The sequence below is a fragment of the Equus przewalskii genome, chromosome 3 (genome assembly GCF_037783145.1).
Source record: "Equus przewalskii isolate Varuska chromosome 3, EquPr2, whole genome shotgun sequence".
NCBI classification, from domain to species: Eukaryota; Metazoa; Chordata; class Mammalia; order Perissodactyla; family Equidae; genus Equus; species Equus przewalskii.
Genome location: NC_091833.1, coordinates 44,223,473 through 44,237,221, shown reverse-complemented (window position 1 = coordinate 44,237,221; position 13,749 = coordinate 44,223,473). Strand labels below are relative to the sequence as shown.

General features: G+C 38.9%; 1 protein-coding gene across 4 annotated transcripts in view; it reads right to left on the bottom strand.

Annotated features, from left to right (window-relative positions):
* The window catches only part of HPGDS (hematopoietic prostaglandin D synthase), a 29,990-nt gene extending 16,877 nt beyond the window's left edge, over positions 1 to 13,113 (bottom strand). The window contains exons 1-2 of one of the 4 annotated variants that reach the window (XM_008522341.2): positions 12,324 to 13,113; positions 2,882 to 3,023 (exon numbers count right to left, since the gene is read on the bottom strand). In XM_008522341.2, coding sequence (XP_008520563.1) covers positions 2,882 to 3,014 — 133 coding nt within the window. In that variant the 5' untranslated portion in view covers positions 3,015 to 3,023; positions 12,324 to 13,113. Of the gene's footprint in view, positions 1 to 2,881; positions 3,024 to 9,942; positions 10,441 to 12,323 lie in introns of those variants that run through there. The other 3 variants (XM_070612616.1, XM_070612618.1, XM_008522342.2) reach the window with 3 other exon arrangements.
* Between the last annotated feature and the right edge of the window lie 636 nt (positions 13,114 to 13,749).

Sequence of the window (13,749 nt, the reverse complement as noted above, 5' to 3'; positions counted from 1 at the left end):
ACTGGCTACCCAGCACTGGCTTTTTCTCTATGATGCCTTAAAGGTACTAAATTTCTTCAAATAACTTGATGTGAAAGAAGGAACAATCTGTTCTCCATGGATTACAGTGATAACCCAAGACCAATGTATGAAAGCCATCAGGAGATGGACTCCAATTGTGTATAAGATTCTTTTAAAAGTTCTCCTTCCTTCTATTGTCTGTTCTCTCCTAGAATTTCATTGAGAAGTTGAACCTCCTAAACAGATTGATTCTCAATTTTCCTTGTCTTTTTTCTCTTATCTTTCATTTCTTTTTCCTATTGTTGTACTTTCTGGGGGATTTCCTTATTTTTCATCATTTTATTGACTTGTTTGTATCAAATTTTTAAACTTTTCGTCCCTGATATTCCTTTCTAGAGCTATCATATTCAAGCTTGATTTCTTTGTCCTTGTGGGTCTTTGCCTTTTTTTGGAAAAAAAGTACCTTAATGTTATTAAAGGAGAGAAAAAAATGTAAACACCTGTGCACAATCTACCAGGTTGGACCAGGAAGAACTTTTTAGTAGAAAACCCAATGATATTCTAGGCCATAGCAGAGGAGATGCCATAGAAAGTTTCAAACACTAGAGAGTATTCCTCAATTGAATAGATGAGACCAGATAAAATTTGTAATAGAAACTGTTTTTCAACATCTGTTCTTTCCTTTTTTCTCAAAGTAATAAATCTTGGATTTTTAACTGGGCAAATGATTATCCACAATAAAGTCAACATTTTCCAACTTCCCTTGAAGTACAGTGACTACGTTCTAGCCAAAGGGATGTAAGCAGAAGCGATGTGTGAAACTCTCTGGTCAGGCTCTTAAAAGGAAGAGGTGTGTCCCCTTTCCTTTTTCACATGTATGAATGGAGTGTAGAAGGAGAATGAATTATCTTACACTGAGTAACTGAGACAACCCACTAGGGGTGACAGGTCAACAGAAAAGGAGGAGCCTAATTTTTGACAACTTCGTGGAACAGAATCATTACAGCAGCTTGGGCTTTTATGCAAAGGAAATAAATTTCTATCCTCTTTAAGCCATTTTTTGTGTTGGCTGTCTGTTAAAGCATTTGAAACTATATCCTAACCATCAGGAACTTTGAGATCTCTTTCAACTCTAAGAATCCATGAAAATATTAAGAAAATGCAGCAATTCCATTTCCAAAAACATAATGAAAAATCAAGGTAGAATAGGGTAAGAGGCACTCAAAGAACTTATATCTAAAAATTGAAAGGCAGAATTTGTTATATGTAACATCTCTGCAACTTGCTATCCATCTTAATTAGTAGATAAAATTAATTTTTACCTATTTTATGTCCACAGAATTAAACATCCCATGTACAAATTCTGGTATTAGAACACATTTGGATATTAATGGTAACGTTTTATGAGAACAGGAAATAAGATATCCTATCCCACTAGAGCAGAGTTCTCTGATAAGAAAAAGTGGCTATGGGGACAATGACTTCTAGGGAACTGATGCTTCCAAAAAGTGTGTGGCAATATTTATTGTTAATATACCAATTATCCTGGTATTATTGTTGTTGGCATTATCTAGCACAAATAACTTAGCCATATTATTAAATTGACCTGTGTTTGAAAATCAGCTCTACCTTGTTAGGGCTATGAACCTGGAAAAATTACCTAAACTCCGTGTGCTTCAGTCATCCCAACTATAAGACAGAAACAACAATATATCCCACATAGGCAGACTAGAGAAATGAAATGACATAGGGTCTGTAGGGAATCTACAAAAGGGGCCAGATCGTCTTCAAGGACGTGACAGTTGTTTTCCTCAACTTCATTTTTATGTGATTCTGTAATAATCCACTCATAAACGTGAATTTTAGACATGTAATTAATATCTAGTTCGTATTTCTAGGTAACATGGCAAGCATCTCAAGGATAATTTACAACTTACTGAGAACCACATACTGTTGTTTGTTTAGGTAACAATATTTCTAATTCTTTGCCATTGCCTGAGTGGTAAGTAGCATGTTTTCATTGGGTCACCCGCCCAATTTGCCAATTAGTTCTTTCCTCTGATCAAACAGATCCCAGCTTTGTTCACAGATCCACTCCTCTCTCATAAAGCCACATGCCTCATGAAAACTGATTCCATCCTCGAATTCAGAGGTGGATCAGACAGTTCTAAGGTTGTCCTCATCCCTTTTGCCAGTGACTGGCTCAGAAATGGACACGTGACCCAATGTGAGCCAGTGAGACACAAGAACTTTGCTGAGGTCTTCCAGAAAAGTTTTCCTTCATTCATCTGGGAACACTGAAGGAAACAAGGCTCTCTCTCTTTTTCTTTCTCTTTCTATCCTCTTGATGATGCTGTCCAAGGATGTGAGGCTGGAATTGCAGCAAACACATCGCTACTGGCCTCGTGATACAGCCAACACAGAGGAGAAAAAGCAGATAAAACCATCTTTTGAAACCTGTCCTACTTCGAAATTTTCAATTATGTAATGCAATTCATTTCCTTATTATTTAAGTCACTTTGAGCTTGCTTTTCTGTTAGAGCAACATATCTGATCCATTGTCAAAACATAGATATCTGTGGCAAGCCCACCAATTCCAATTGTCAAGAACATTGACTTCAGTATTCCCTCATTTCAGCTTTCCTGACAAAGCTTAATATTAGTTTATCTTTATATTCTCTGTGAGGTTTTTGTTTTCACCTCGAATAGGAAATTTCCCGAGTCACATAGCATTTACTTAACTTGGCTGAACTGCTGCTTCTCAATGTAAAGCTACGGCAGATTTAAAAACTTTTATTTTCTCATTTCCCTGAGGAAAGATGAAAGGTTCTAGAAACATATTTTTCCCACATTTCCACAAACTATTATTTGTGCTACTTACCTGATTTGATTTCAGGCCAATCAGCTTGTTCTATTCGGTGGTCTTCATACTTTATGTCTAAATATGCAAATATGTAACGGATAATTTCTGCCCTTCCCCTCATATTAAAATAAGTGAGTTTGTAGTTTGGCATGGTGTGATTCTGCAAAGAGAAAAATGGAAGGATTATGTTAACAGCCCCTTAGAGAAGTTTCAACATGTTTCTTTGGGGACTTTTTGAAAATTTTATGGCATCTTTTGAGATAACTGGAGATATTAGAGGATATTTCAAAACCAGAATAATTAATCATTATCCTAATAACATATGGGGAAGACTTGATAGAAATAAAATCAAATTCAAATTCTATTTATAAAAAGACTTGAGAGTGAAAGGTTATCTACACACCAGCATTCACAGGAGAGAGTCAAAAACTTTCCACTTTAAGATGTATTTGTCCTGCCTTTAGTCATGTGTCATGGGTGGTGTTTGACATTTGGTTTGTTGTTGCTTTGGTGACACAGCTGAGTTTGTGAGGACAGCTGAGTAAGGACGGCAAGGCAGGGTGCATGCAAGAGGAATGTGAGCCGGTGTGCCAACCTGCCATCCCCTCCCTCCCTCGCCCGAGGCCTTGCCATTTGAGAATCAAAGGCTTAGGGAAACATTGCTCTCTTTGCTCTCTTACTGCTGCCGGGTTTTACTGGGTTGCTTGCACCATACAAGCATACCCCATCTTGGGGACTTCTGGTAGGATGGGACAATGGTGAGCATATTCCTCCATTCCCTCTACGGAGGAGCAAGAAAGAAAGAAAGAAAATTAGTCTTACATTTCAGAACGTTTGCTATTACTGACCATATTGGTTAGATGGAGGTCATTATAATTTTGTGAGTTTTCTGTGATTTGTATCATCTCAATTCCATCGTTTATAAACAGTTGATTTTAAGCATTAATAATATGATGTATTATAATTTTATAATGATCAGGCAACTGAGAAAGAAACATTTTCATTTGAAATTCAATTCTTCCACTTAGTTGCTGTGTATCTTAGGGCTAGTCAACAAAATCTTTCTGAATTTCAAAGCCCTCTTTTTATAGAGACACTAATATGGATTTGGGGATTTAATAAGGTAATACACGTAAAGCATTTAGCATAATGCTAAACACAATAATTATTAGCTATTAACAGTAATAACTTTGAACTTGTTCTATAGTCAAGAAGAAACACTGTGAGTACAGCACACCAAAATAAATAATAGAGTAATTAAATAAAAATCATAAATAACAATTATTTATTTAAAGTGGCACGTTTAAATAGCTTATTCTCCACCGAGGAGGTCTTCCAAAGATACTAATGGAATATGAGATAAAAAGAAAAGTTGGGCTCAAGCCTCAAAATCAAGTTCCATTTGAAATCACATCAAATAAACGGTCAAACACAAATCACGAAAATCTAGATTGCCAAGTTCATATCTCAAGTTAATGCGTTCATGGTGTCTATCTGCAGAGAGGATTACCAGAAAACTATCTGGTTGCCTACCTAGACCCCCTCAGGATCCAGGAAATGATGGGGATGACGATTCCTAGTGAATCCATTTCTCTGGGCCCAGCTTCTCCATGTCCAGAGGTCATGGAGTGGAGGTGGTGCTCCTTGTTGGAAGCAGAGTCACCCTAATCATTTCATCTCCTGTCCACTCCCATTAGCCAGTCCAGCCCCTACCCAAGTGAAGTGTGGCACATGCCACACACATCAACATGGGAGGGAATGTCCTCTGCAGAGAAAAGGCCCTAAATTCATTTAGGGGAGAAATACGCATAAAGGGAGTTCAAATTTGGGGGACTAAATGAAGTGCCCATCAGAACAATGAGGCAGTTTTCCAAGTTTCTTAGAAACATTGAAGTTAAAAATAAATAGTGAGAAAAGTATGAGGTCACAAAAGTAGTAATAAAAAGTATAAAGTAATAAGGTTCCCTCTGAAAAAACAAAACATTTTACGTAATCATAATAAAGGGAACATTCTTACCGAGGAAATAAAAACATGTTGTTACAATTCCCTAACTTATTTGTTTTAAATCTGAAAAGGACAAAAAAAGCCTTCAGAATGGGAAAAGTACCGTTCTTAGTTGCCACTTTTATTTAAAAGGCATTTTATACCATTGCTTAAATTGATTTGTGCTGTTGTAGGTCAATTCTTCCATGGCAACAAAGAAATTATATATATTTTCCTTATAAACATTATATATGTGTATAGATTCATTTATGTCCATATGATCAACATTAAAAATGAAACATTTGGTCAAATATCACACAAATATCAGTGTCCACCTCCTGAATCCTGCATGAAAACAAAGCGTGGTTTGTGGTTGTTGTTAACTTGCAAAGCCGTGCTATTTTATATTGTATTTCACTCAAGTAAAGAAGACACTTAAAAATTCTTAGCATAGGTTGATAGCTAGCTGTATTTGTCTGAAAGCAGATCTTTAAATCTAAGATTTGGCACAACTCCATGAACATCTGACAAATGCTTATCATTCCTTCTAGAACATCCTGTCAACCGTCGTTAACTCAATGAAACTGTGCGTGCACATCACATTCCTGTAGTTACTTGCATATTACATTTTACACTGAGCAAAAGTCTGGTTTCTTGATTTCTACAGCTACAAAGTTCCAAAGTTGAAGACTTACTTTTAGGATATATGTGCACATTTTTATAACACGAAAAATAAGTAAAGGTAAATGCAGTTGGAAATATTTACTGATTCTAAAAATCCTTTCTATATTTTATAAAGCTTTTACATAAGAACTAACAGAAAAAATTCCAAGTAAATGTTTCTATGGCCTAGGAAAATATAAGGAAATTTACTATAAATGCTAAATATAAGTATAGAGGATACTCTCTGGAAGAATTTTTCTCCCTCGTATTGCATGTAGCAGTATATCTCTGTTACAATAATCTCACTTTGTTAAAGCCTTTGTTTCATAAGGATAATGGACTAAAAGGATGAAGGTAAAACATCCCCACCCGACTAAGGGGTGAAGCTCAAGGTTAGAGCAGGTGGATGGCGGAAGGGCGCTGTGACTTTGGAGCCACCCCACCACTCACGATCTGAACGGCCTTGGGCAAGTTATCTGTTTCTAGCTTTAGTTTCCACATCTATAAAAGGGTAGTGAAAATATAGTATAGTTTCCTCATCTGTAAAAGGGTAATGAAAATATTATGTGTAAAGTACCAACACAGTGCTTGGCGCACAGTGTGTGTTTAGAAAGAAAAGAACGAACGAAAAGGGAGACGGGGACGGAGAGAGCGAGAAAGGGGCAGTTCCTGCCCCGGGAGAGGTTAGAGTCAGCTTTGTGTGATTGACTGGACTCCAATCCTCAAGATTGTGACCTCTGATAAACTCATCCTGCTGCAAGCACACAAACAAGACAAATTAAATATAAAAGGAAAATTTATAGTGAGGATTAGAAGCAAGATCAACTTTGCCTGGACCAAGATGAACAGACAGAGGACCCAGCGAGCAGGCCCCTAGTGGGGAGGGAGGTGAGGCCAGGCAGGAGCTTAGCTCCTTCAGAATAAAGGAGAATGAGACCCTCCACACAGCTGGGAGCCTGGAGCGATGTGTGCTGGAAAAGAGCAACTGGCAGGCTGTTCCATGAAACTTTTAAAAGGTCAAATTGCAAACCTCTAGTAACACTGATAAAGAGGGAAAAAATGTAAGTCACAAATCATTAATATTACAAATAAAAAGGGCTCCTAATAGCAGATAAAATAGATATTTAAAAATCATCAGCTAACACTACAAATAACTTTGTCACTAAAGTTTGTCACTAAAAATTAAAATGGAAAAATTCTGAGAAATATATAAACTGACACACTCAAATCAAAAAGAAACTGAGAATCCGCATTTAACAATAACCAGTAAAGAAACTGAATTAGTAACTAGTTATCCCAAGAAAGACACCAGGTTCAGGTGATTTACAGGTAAATTTTACCTAATCTTCAAGGGCAAGGTAATCCTTATCTTCTACAAATAGTTTCAGACAATTGAAATATGAGAAATGTTCAAAGATATTAAAACACGAAGTTTGTAGGCTAATCTCACTATAAACATAGATATAAACATCCTAAGTAACTTATTAGCTGTTCAAATTTAGTAGTGTGTAAAGAGAAATAAAACATAATGACAAGATAGTGTTTGTCCCAGGAATGCAAGCTGTTTCAACATCAAAACATCCATTTGTATAATATACTACAATACTAGATTTAAAAGGGAAAAATCATAAACCATACTATCTTCTCAATAGATGCTAAAGAAATGCCTTAAAAAAAAATTTAGCAAACTGATAATAGAAGAAAACTTCCTTAACCTGATAAGTGTCTACAAAACACTTAGAGCAAACATCATACACAATGGGGAGCCAATAGAAGCATCTTCTCTAATGTTAGGAACAACAAGAACCCCACCATTACCCCTACTATTCAACATGGCCCTGGAAGGCCCAACCAATTCAGTAAGCTAAGACAACAGTAGATAAGGCAGGAAAGGAGTGAAAAGGAAGAGACAAAACTGTCCTTATTTGCAATCAAAATGACTGTGTTTAAAATCCAAGAGTCTACAGATAAACCCGATCCTAACTTTTGAATGGAAATGACCAGAATAGCCAAGACAAATCAAGAGGACAAGACAGGACCTGACCTACCAGATGGCAAGACTTATATAAAAAGCCTCGTAATTAAGGTATGTAATATTTGTTCAGGACTAGACATATGGAGATGCACAGAGTCTTGAAAAAGATGCTCAGATATAAGACGGCATGACCTTACAGTGGGGACATTAAGAGACTAGACAAAAATGGTTCTGAGACAAAAGAGGAAAAGTATACACAATTAGACCCCAACTTCCCATAATTCATAGAAATAACATCCAGGTGGATTAGAGACCTAAATATGATTTGACTGGCCTAGGCAAATTCCATTGCCGTGCTGATCTCTTCTGTCCTGTTAGCTTCATTTCTGAGCCCTTCCACTGTGATTCTGTGTTAAGAATCCCAAATAGGGAAAGTTGCATATATTTCCTGAAATGATACAGAAACAAGAAGTAAAAAGGTTGATTATGCTTACACTAAAACTAAACACGGGTGTCCTTCCACTCCATGTCAAGTCCCTGATTCAGCAGAGAAATAAAAAGCCCTTAGAATCCTGCTTGAAAAATAAGATATACAGTTTCTCAAAGAACATATGAATGATGACTAATAAACACCTTGGATACAAACTTCCACATGTGAACTCATATGAAATTAGCATTAAATGCAAAAGGAGATTTAGCTTGTAGTTATGTTAAACTTGTTGAGAAATTAAATCTTTTACATGGAAATGATAGTGTTTTTGACAAGTGCTGTCTTGGGTCCTTCCTTTCTTTCTCCTAAGTTTGTAGCTCTTTTTACTCTATATAACACTGATACATTTCAGCCGACTAACAACAACAAAATACAGGAGCATTCAATCCCAGAGGGAATTTTAATGCTGTCATTGATAAAATGCAAACTATCATAACATAACCATTTAATTTTAACTAAGGCGGCATTCTAGTCTGTATATTGCTGTAAGAGCAAAGAAAAACATAGTCTCAAAAATTCTAGTCTATGCCAGAAAGGTGACAACAATCCAAATTCAACTCTGGCAAAGGAAGTTAATATTCAATGACCACGTTATGCACCTTAAAGATTTCAGCAGATAACTGAAAAAAGGGATAGAATTTTGGGAGTAATTTTGATGGACAGAAAACTTACAAATAAGGAATTAACTATTAACCTTTTACAACTGAATTCCAAACATAAATGCTATTTATCTTAATTTATTTTATTCATGAAAGTGTTCGTCTCCAGGAGCTCTTACTCTGAAATAAACAGGACTTCAAACATACTTGGGAATTCCAGATACAGTTTTATATAGGCCTAGCGATGGAGCAAAACCTATGAGTTCGAAGTAGGAAAACAAAGATTAATTTGTGAATTTGCCAACAGTCTTCTTTACTACGTCTTAACTTGACCAGGAATAAACCTATTCATGTAGTGGCGTGGAGTATAATGTTTGTACTCCCCTTGTATAGGCTATTGTGTTTTGAAATGAAAAATTGGATTCAGACTGCAATCCCGTGAGATGCCATTATCTACACAGGAACTTCTTGTACATAATGACGTTAATTAAGAACACTGTATTACCTGCTAGCAGTTGGTGGTAAAGTATTTTGATTTCCCTTATTCACAATGTTCCTGAGCATTTCTAGCTCAGTTCTGGAAAAGTTGCCAGGTTCGAGTTAAATGTAGGACAATGGAGAAATATAAAAATGTTTGTTAACTGAGTAAGTTCTTGAATTCAATCAAACACTGGATATTTAATTTTGAATTGGCAAGCCGGGATCTCTAATTTCCCATCAAAGGCCAACTAAATACCATTTGCCTCACATTAAAGCCAAAGCAAGAAGAAGAACAGAAATATTTTCTGGGAGCTGTGAGTTCAAATTCCTAGATGGGGTAAATCCCTTAAACGACATTTGAAACCAAATTATAATAGAATGCAATGCTTGGCATAACATGAAGACACTTCAACCAAACGAGCCTTAAAGTGATAGAAAATATCACAAATAAAATCCCTGAATTTAAAAGAAAAAAGACAAGTGAAGAACCATGAAATGAAATTCTCTACTGCTTCACACATTGAAAACAGCACTTGGGAAAATTGTGGAAGAAGTCACCAACCCTGATGAGGACAGAATTTTTCCTCTGGTATTGACTGTATTTTCTGTGTTAAAATCCACTCGAAGGATCTTTCAAATTCTCTTAAAATCTTTTAAAAACTCTCGTACCTGTATTTCTCTTAGAAACTACCATTTGATTCCCACATGGTCACTAACATAGAGAGGCTCCAAATGAGACAAAGTCAGAGTAAGTGAAATGGCGAAAATAGGTGACAAGACAGTCACTCAGTCACACACAGACTATGATAGTAATAAAATTAAGCCCTAAAATGAAGAGTGAAGACTACCTCATTTCTAATCTTTGTAGAGTCCAGTCATATCACTTACTTGTGCTGCGTCTCTGTGGAGTCTCCAGTATCTTCTATGCCCTCGTACGTGACTGCAACTTGGGTTCATATGACAAGTAAGTGACAGTCACAAGCCAATGAAAGAGAAGAGGCAACTTACTTCCACCTAAGTCTCTTCTTCGTTTCTTAGATGGAACATGCCTGGTGTGCAGTGCGAGCCTGCAAAAACTGCTGGTTGTTCTTGTATCGGATTTCTGTGTATAAAGAACCTCGGATATTTGCATACAGCTGGTAAAGTCAAAGTTGTAGGTGCTGACATGAGCCAACTGCTACATGTTCATTTATTTTTAAAGTTTTGCACCACAAGCCCCTAGAGAATGAGAAAACGTGAGCACGAGTGGACCCTCCTGACAGGCACACAGGGCCTGCCTTCTCACTCCTTGAGGTCTCCTGGGAGCTGCCCTGGCTGACCACGCACCCACGGAACCCTGCGTCTGCAGTGTCGCACCTCGCCTGCTGTGTGCTTCTCCGCCACAGTGTCTGACCACAGTGTGTGCCCGTGGTTCTCAGCCTCCCCCAGGGGCATGCAAGCTCCAGAAGGGCAAGGACTTCATTGCTGAGGGTACTCTTGTGTCCTCAGTATGGAGAGGAGCGCCGGGCACGTTGTAGGCACTAATGTGTATTTGATGAATGAACGATCCCAATTTCTATTTCTCCACAAATCACCTTTTTACAAGGACTCTAAATTCTCATTGCCGCTTCACCTACACTATTTCCTCAAAAGGGTCACACTGTTTAAAGCACACCAGAGTAGAAGGTCCTGATACATCTCATTGATAATCTTTATACAGACTAGTAACAAACGTCTAAATGTTTTAGCAATTTATTTTTTCACTCCTGAGAGCAGGACTTAATTCCAGCTATCATATTAGGACAGCTCCGGGGGAAAGATGGAGTAAAATGCCTGCCTGTGCGTTATTGGGCCTGCAGACTATCCATGAAACATTGTAATGACAGGCTGGCTTCAACTTCCAGAAAACTGCATCCTAGGCAGCAACAGCAACCTATCAGTCAGGTAATATTTTCTATTTCTAAGCACTGTAAACTTTGAAAAATCTGTTTACATCCATTTATGGTAAACATAAGTGAAAATAAGGGGCTGGCCTGGTGGCATAGTGGTTAAGTTGGCGTGCTCCACTTGATGGCCCAGGTTCACAGGTTTGGACCTGGCATGGACCTAGCGGCATCGCACAGAAAACAGAGGAAGATTGGCACAGATGTTAGTTAGCTCAGCGACAATCTTCCTCAAAAGCAAAAAGAGGAAGACTGGCAACAGATGTTAGCTCAGGGCCAATCTTCCTCACAAAAAAAAGAAAAGAAAAGAAATATAAATATTAGTCTGTAAAAAGTTTAATTAAGAAGACACAAGGACAGCCCCTTACCTTCCAAAAAAGATATTATGTGAGTCAAAATCAAGTGAGAGTGAAATGAGAACTATACAAAATTAACACTGTGTTAATTATCTTTCACTGTGTTTCAACTTACACTTTTAAAAAATCTTTTTGTCCTCATCTCAATCATTTTTAATCCCCAGTTTACACAGGAGGAAACAGATACAGGGAAATTGGCCAGGAATTTGGGATGGGACAAGCTAGGAGTAAACCCTAGGCCTTCTGATGACACAGTTAATATTCTTTCCCTAGACAACGCTTCAGTAAAAAAAAAAAAAAAAGGAAAAAAAATCAGATATGCAAGAAAGAGCACTTTCCTCATTTTCTCTAACAATTTTCTGCTTTACAACCCATTCTGCTTGGCTGGAGAAAAACCGAAAACAAATCACGGATGAGGGGAGGGGCAGCTGTTTGATCCTGATCATGCGTCAACACAGGCTGTCCTGGAGGCCGCCACTGCCTGTGTGGGTGGCTTCTGCATGGTCCTCGTTCTGCCACTCTCCCGCCCACACGTGGCAGTGTAGTCACCGACAATGCTGCCTGAGGCTCCCGCTGCCCACCACCCACCACCACCATTTCCTCAATGTGGTCTTGCCACCTCCCCGGTGACTCAATAGGGCCCTCGCATCTCTCTGCTCTCCAGAACCACAGATTTCTCTTCCTCTCTCTTCTATCCCAGCCCAGGTGGGGACACTGCAAAATCCCCTCGTCTACGACCAGCTGTGGGACTTTGGGCACGTTATTAACCTCTCTGTGCCTCCCTGTTTATCTAAAGCAGTAAACAAAAACAGACACAAATCCTGACCCCTCTGGGGCATTCTAAGGATGCTCGTGATCACTCCCTCATAGGGTTTTAGAGCATTAAATGAATACAGAGATACGTGCTTACAAGGGTGCCTAACGCCTGGTTAGAGACCTGCGTGTTAGCCTGCTAACACTGTTGGCAATTCGTCTGAAAGGAGGCTCTTACCTTCGAGATGTGTGCTTGACGAATTCGTGCCCTCTCTGTGCTTGGGCTTTGCAACTAAAAGCCAGGAAGAGAGCAGTCGCCTAGCACTTTTATTTTTCACCCTGCCGTCACCCTCTCCTGAGGAAATGAGCACAGACAGACGACCTGCACGTGCAGGGGTTGAGGGACAGGCGGGGAAGAGCCTCCGACTCTCCCGCCTCTGGGCGCCGCCTGAGAGCAGCCCCGGGATCACGTGACCAGCTCGAGGCTGCCGTCTTCCCAGCTTGGAAGCATGTTCGAGTTCAGTCGAATACATCTGCGTTTTCTCCAGCGGCTCCCAGATTGGAAAACTCTTACCCCTGTGGTATTTAATTAGCAGGTTCCTAACTGCTGTTCGTTATCCAACGCTGACTCGGAGTCCAGTTTTGCTCTTGTTTTCCTTCTTTTCCGACCTGTGCAGTAACGTGGTCCTACGACGTCCCGATGAGGGCTTCCAGTCTGCACGACGACTGCTCACCCAGAAGTGGAATCTCCACCCCGCCGCCTTTCAGCTCTGGAACTTTCGGCAGATCCCTACCCTCTCTCAGCATCAGTGTCCTCATCTGTAAAGTGGTGATGACAAAGATCATCTGATTTCTCAGTTGAAAGGATTAAACGAGTTAATATGTTTAAATTACTCAGTGCATTGCTTGGCAAGTAGTTACCTTGTGACAAGTGCTAGTGGTTATTACATATTTCTCTAACAGAAAAATGAATATAATGTTTAAAAAATAGCCCACATGTTAGTTCCTCTCTCTTTCTTTATGTCAGTAAAGGGGAAGTGTACAGACAGATCTGTCTCCTTCCCTAGCTCTCTTTGGCAGACAAGGAGGAAGCGAGCTCCCTTTATTTGGCGGCAGGAGTTCCTTTGCACAGTCAGTGACTTGAGAAACTAAAAACATCTAAAACCAGAGTATTTAAACCCAGATGGAGAAGGCAGGAGATTAAGAATATGTTTCTCTGCTTCTGGCTATCTGGGTGATTGAAATGTGCTTGCAAATCTTAAGTGTCTGTGTTTTCCCACATTTCAGCCAGGATAACACGATTTTTCTTACTTGACTCTTCAGAGGCTGTGAAGACTGATAGAGTAACTATCTCGAAGGTTGTGCGTAGATGTTTTTCTGCCTAGCCTCATGGCTGAAAGATGATTCTCAGACAGAAGCAATTAATGGTAATATAAATAGCTAATATCTGCTAACTGCTTTCCGTGGGCCAGGCACTGAACAAAGTGTTTGCCATGTATTATCTCATTTGTCCGCAAAATGACCTAGCAATTGCTGTGCACATCCTGGAGTCCAGTTATGTAACTGACTAGGGCATGTCATGAAAGCATTTCTAGATGTAAAATTCTTCAAACATTTGAATCTTGTTCCTGAGATTTCACGTTGATTCATCTGTCAAGAATGGG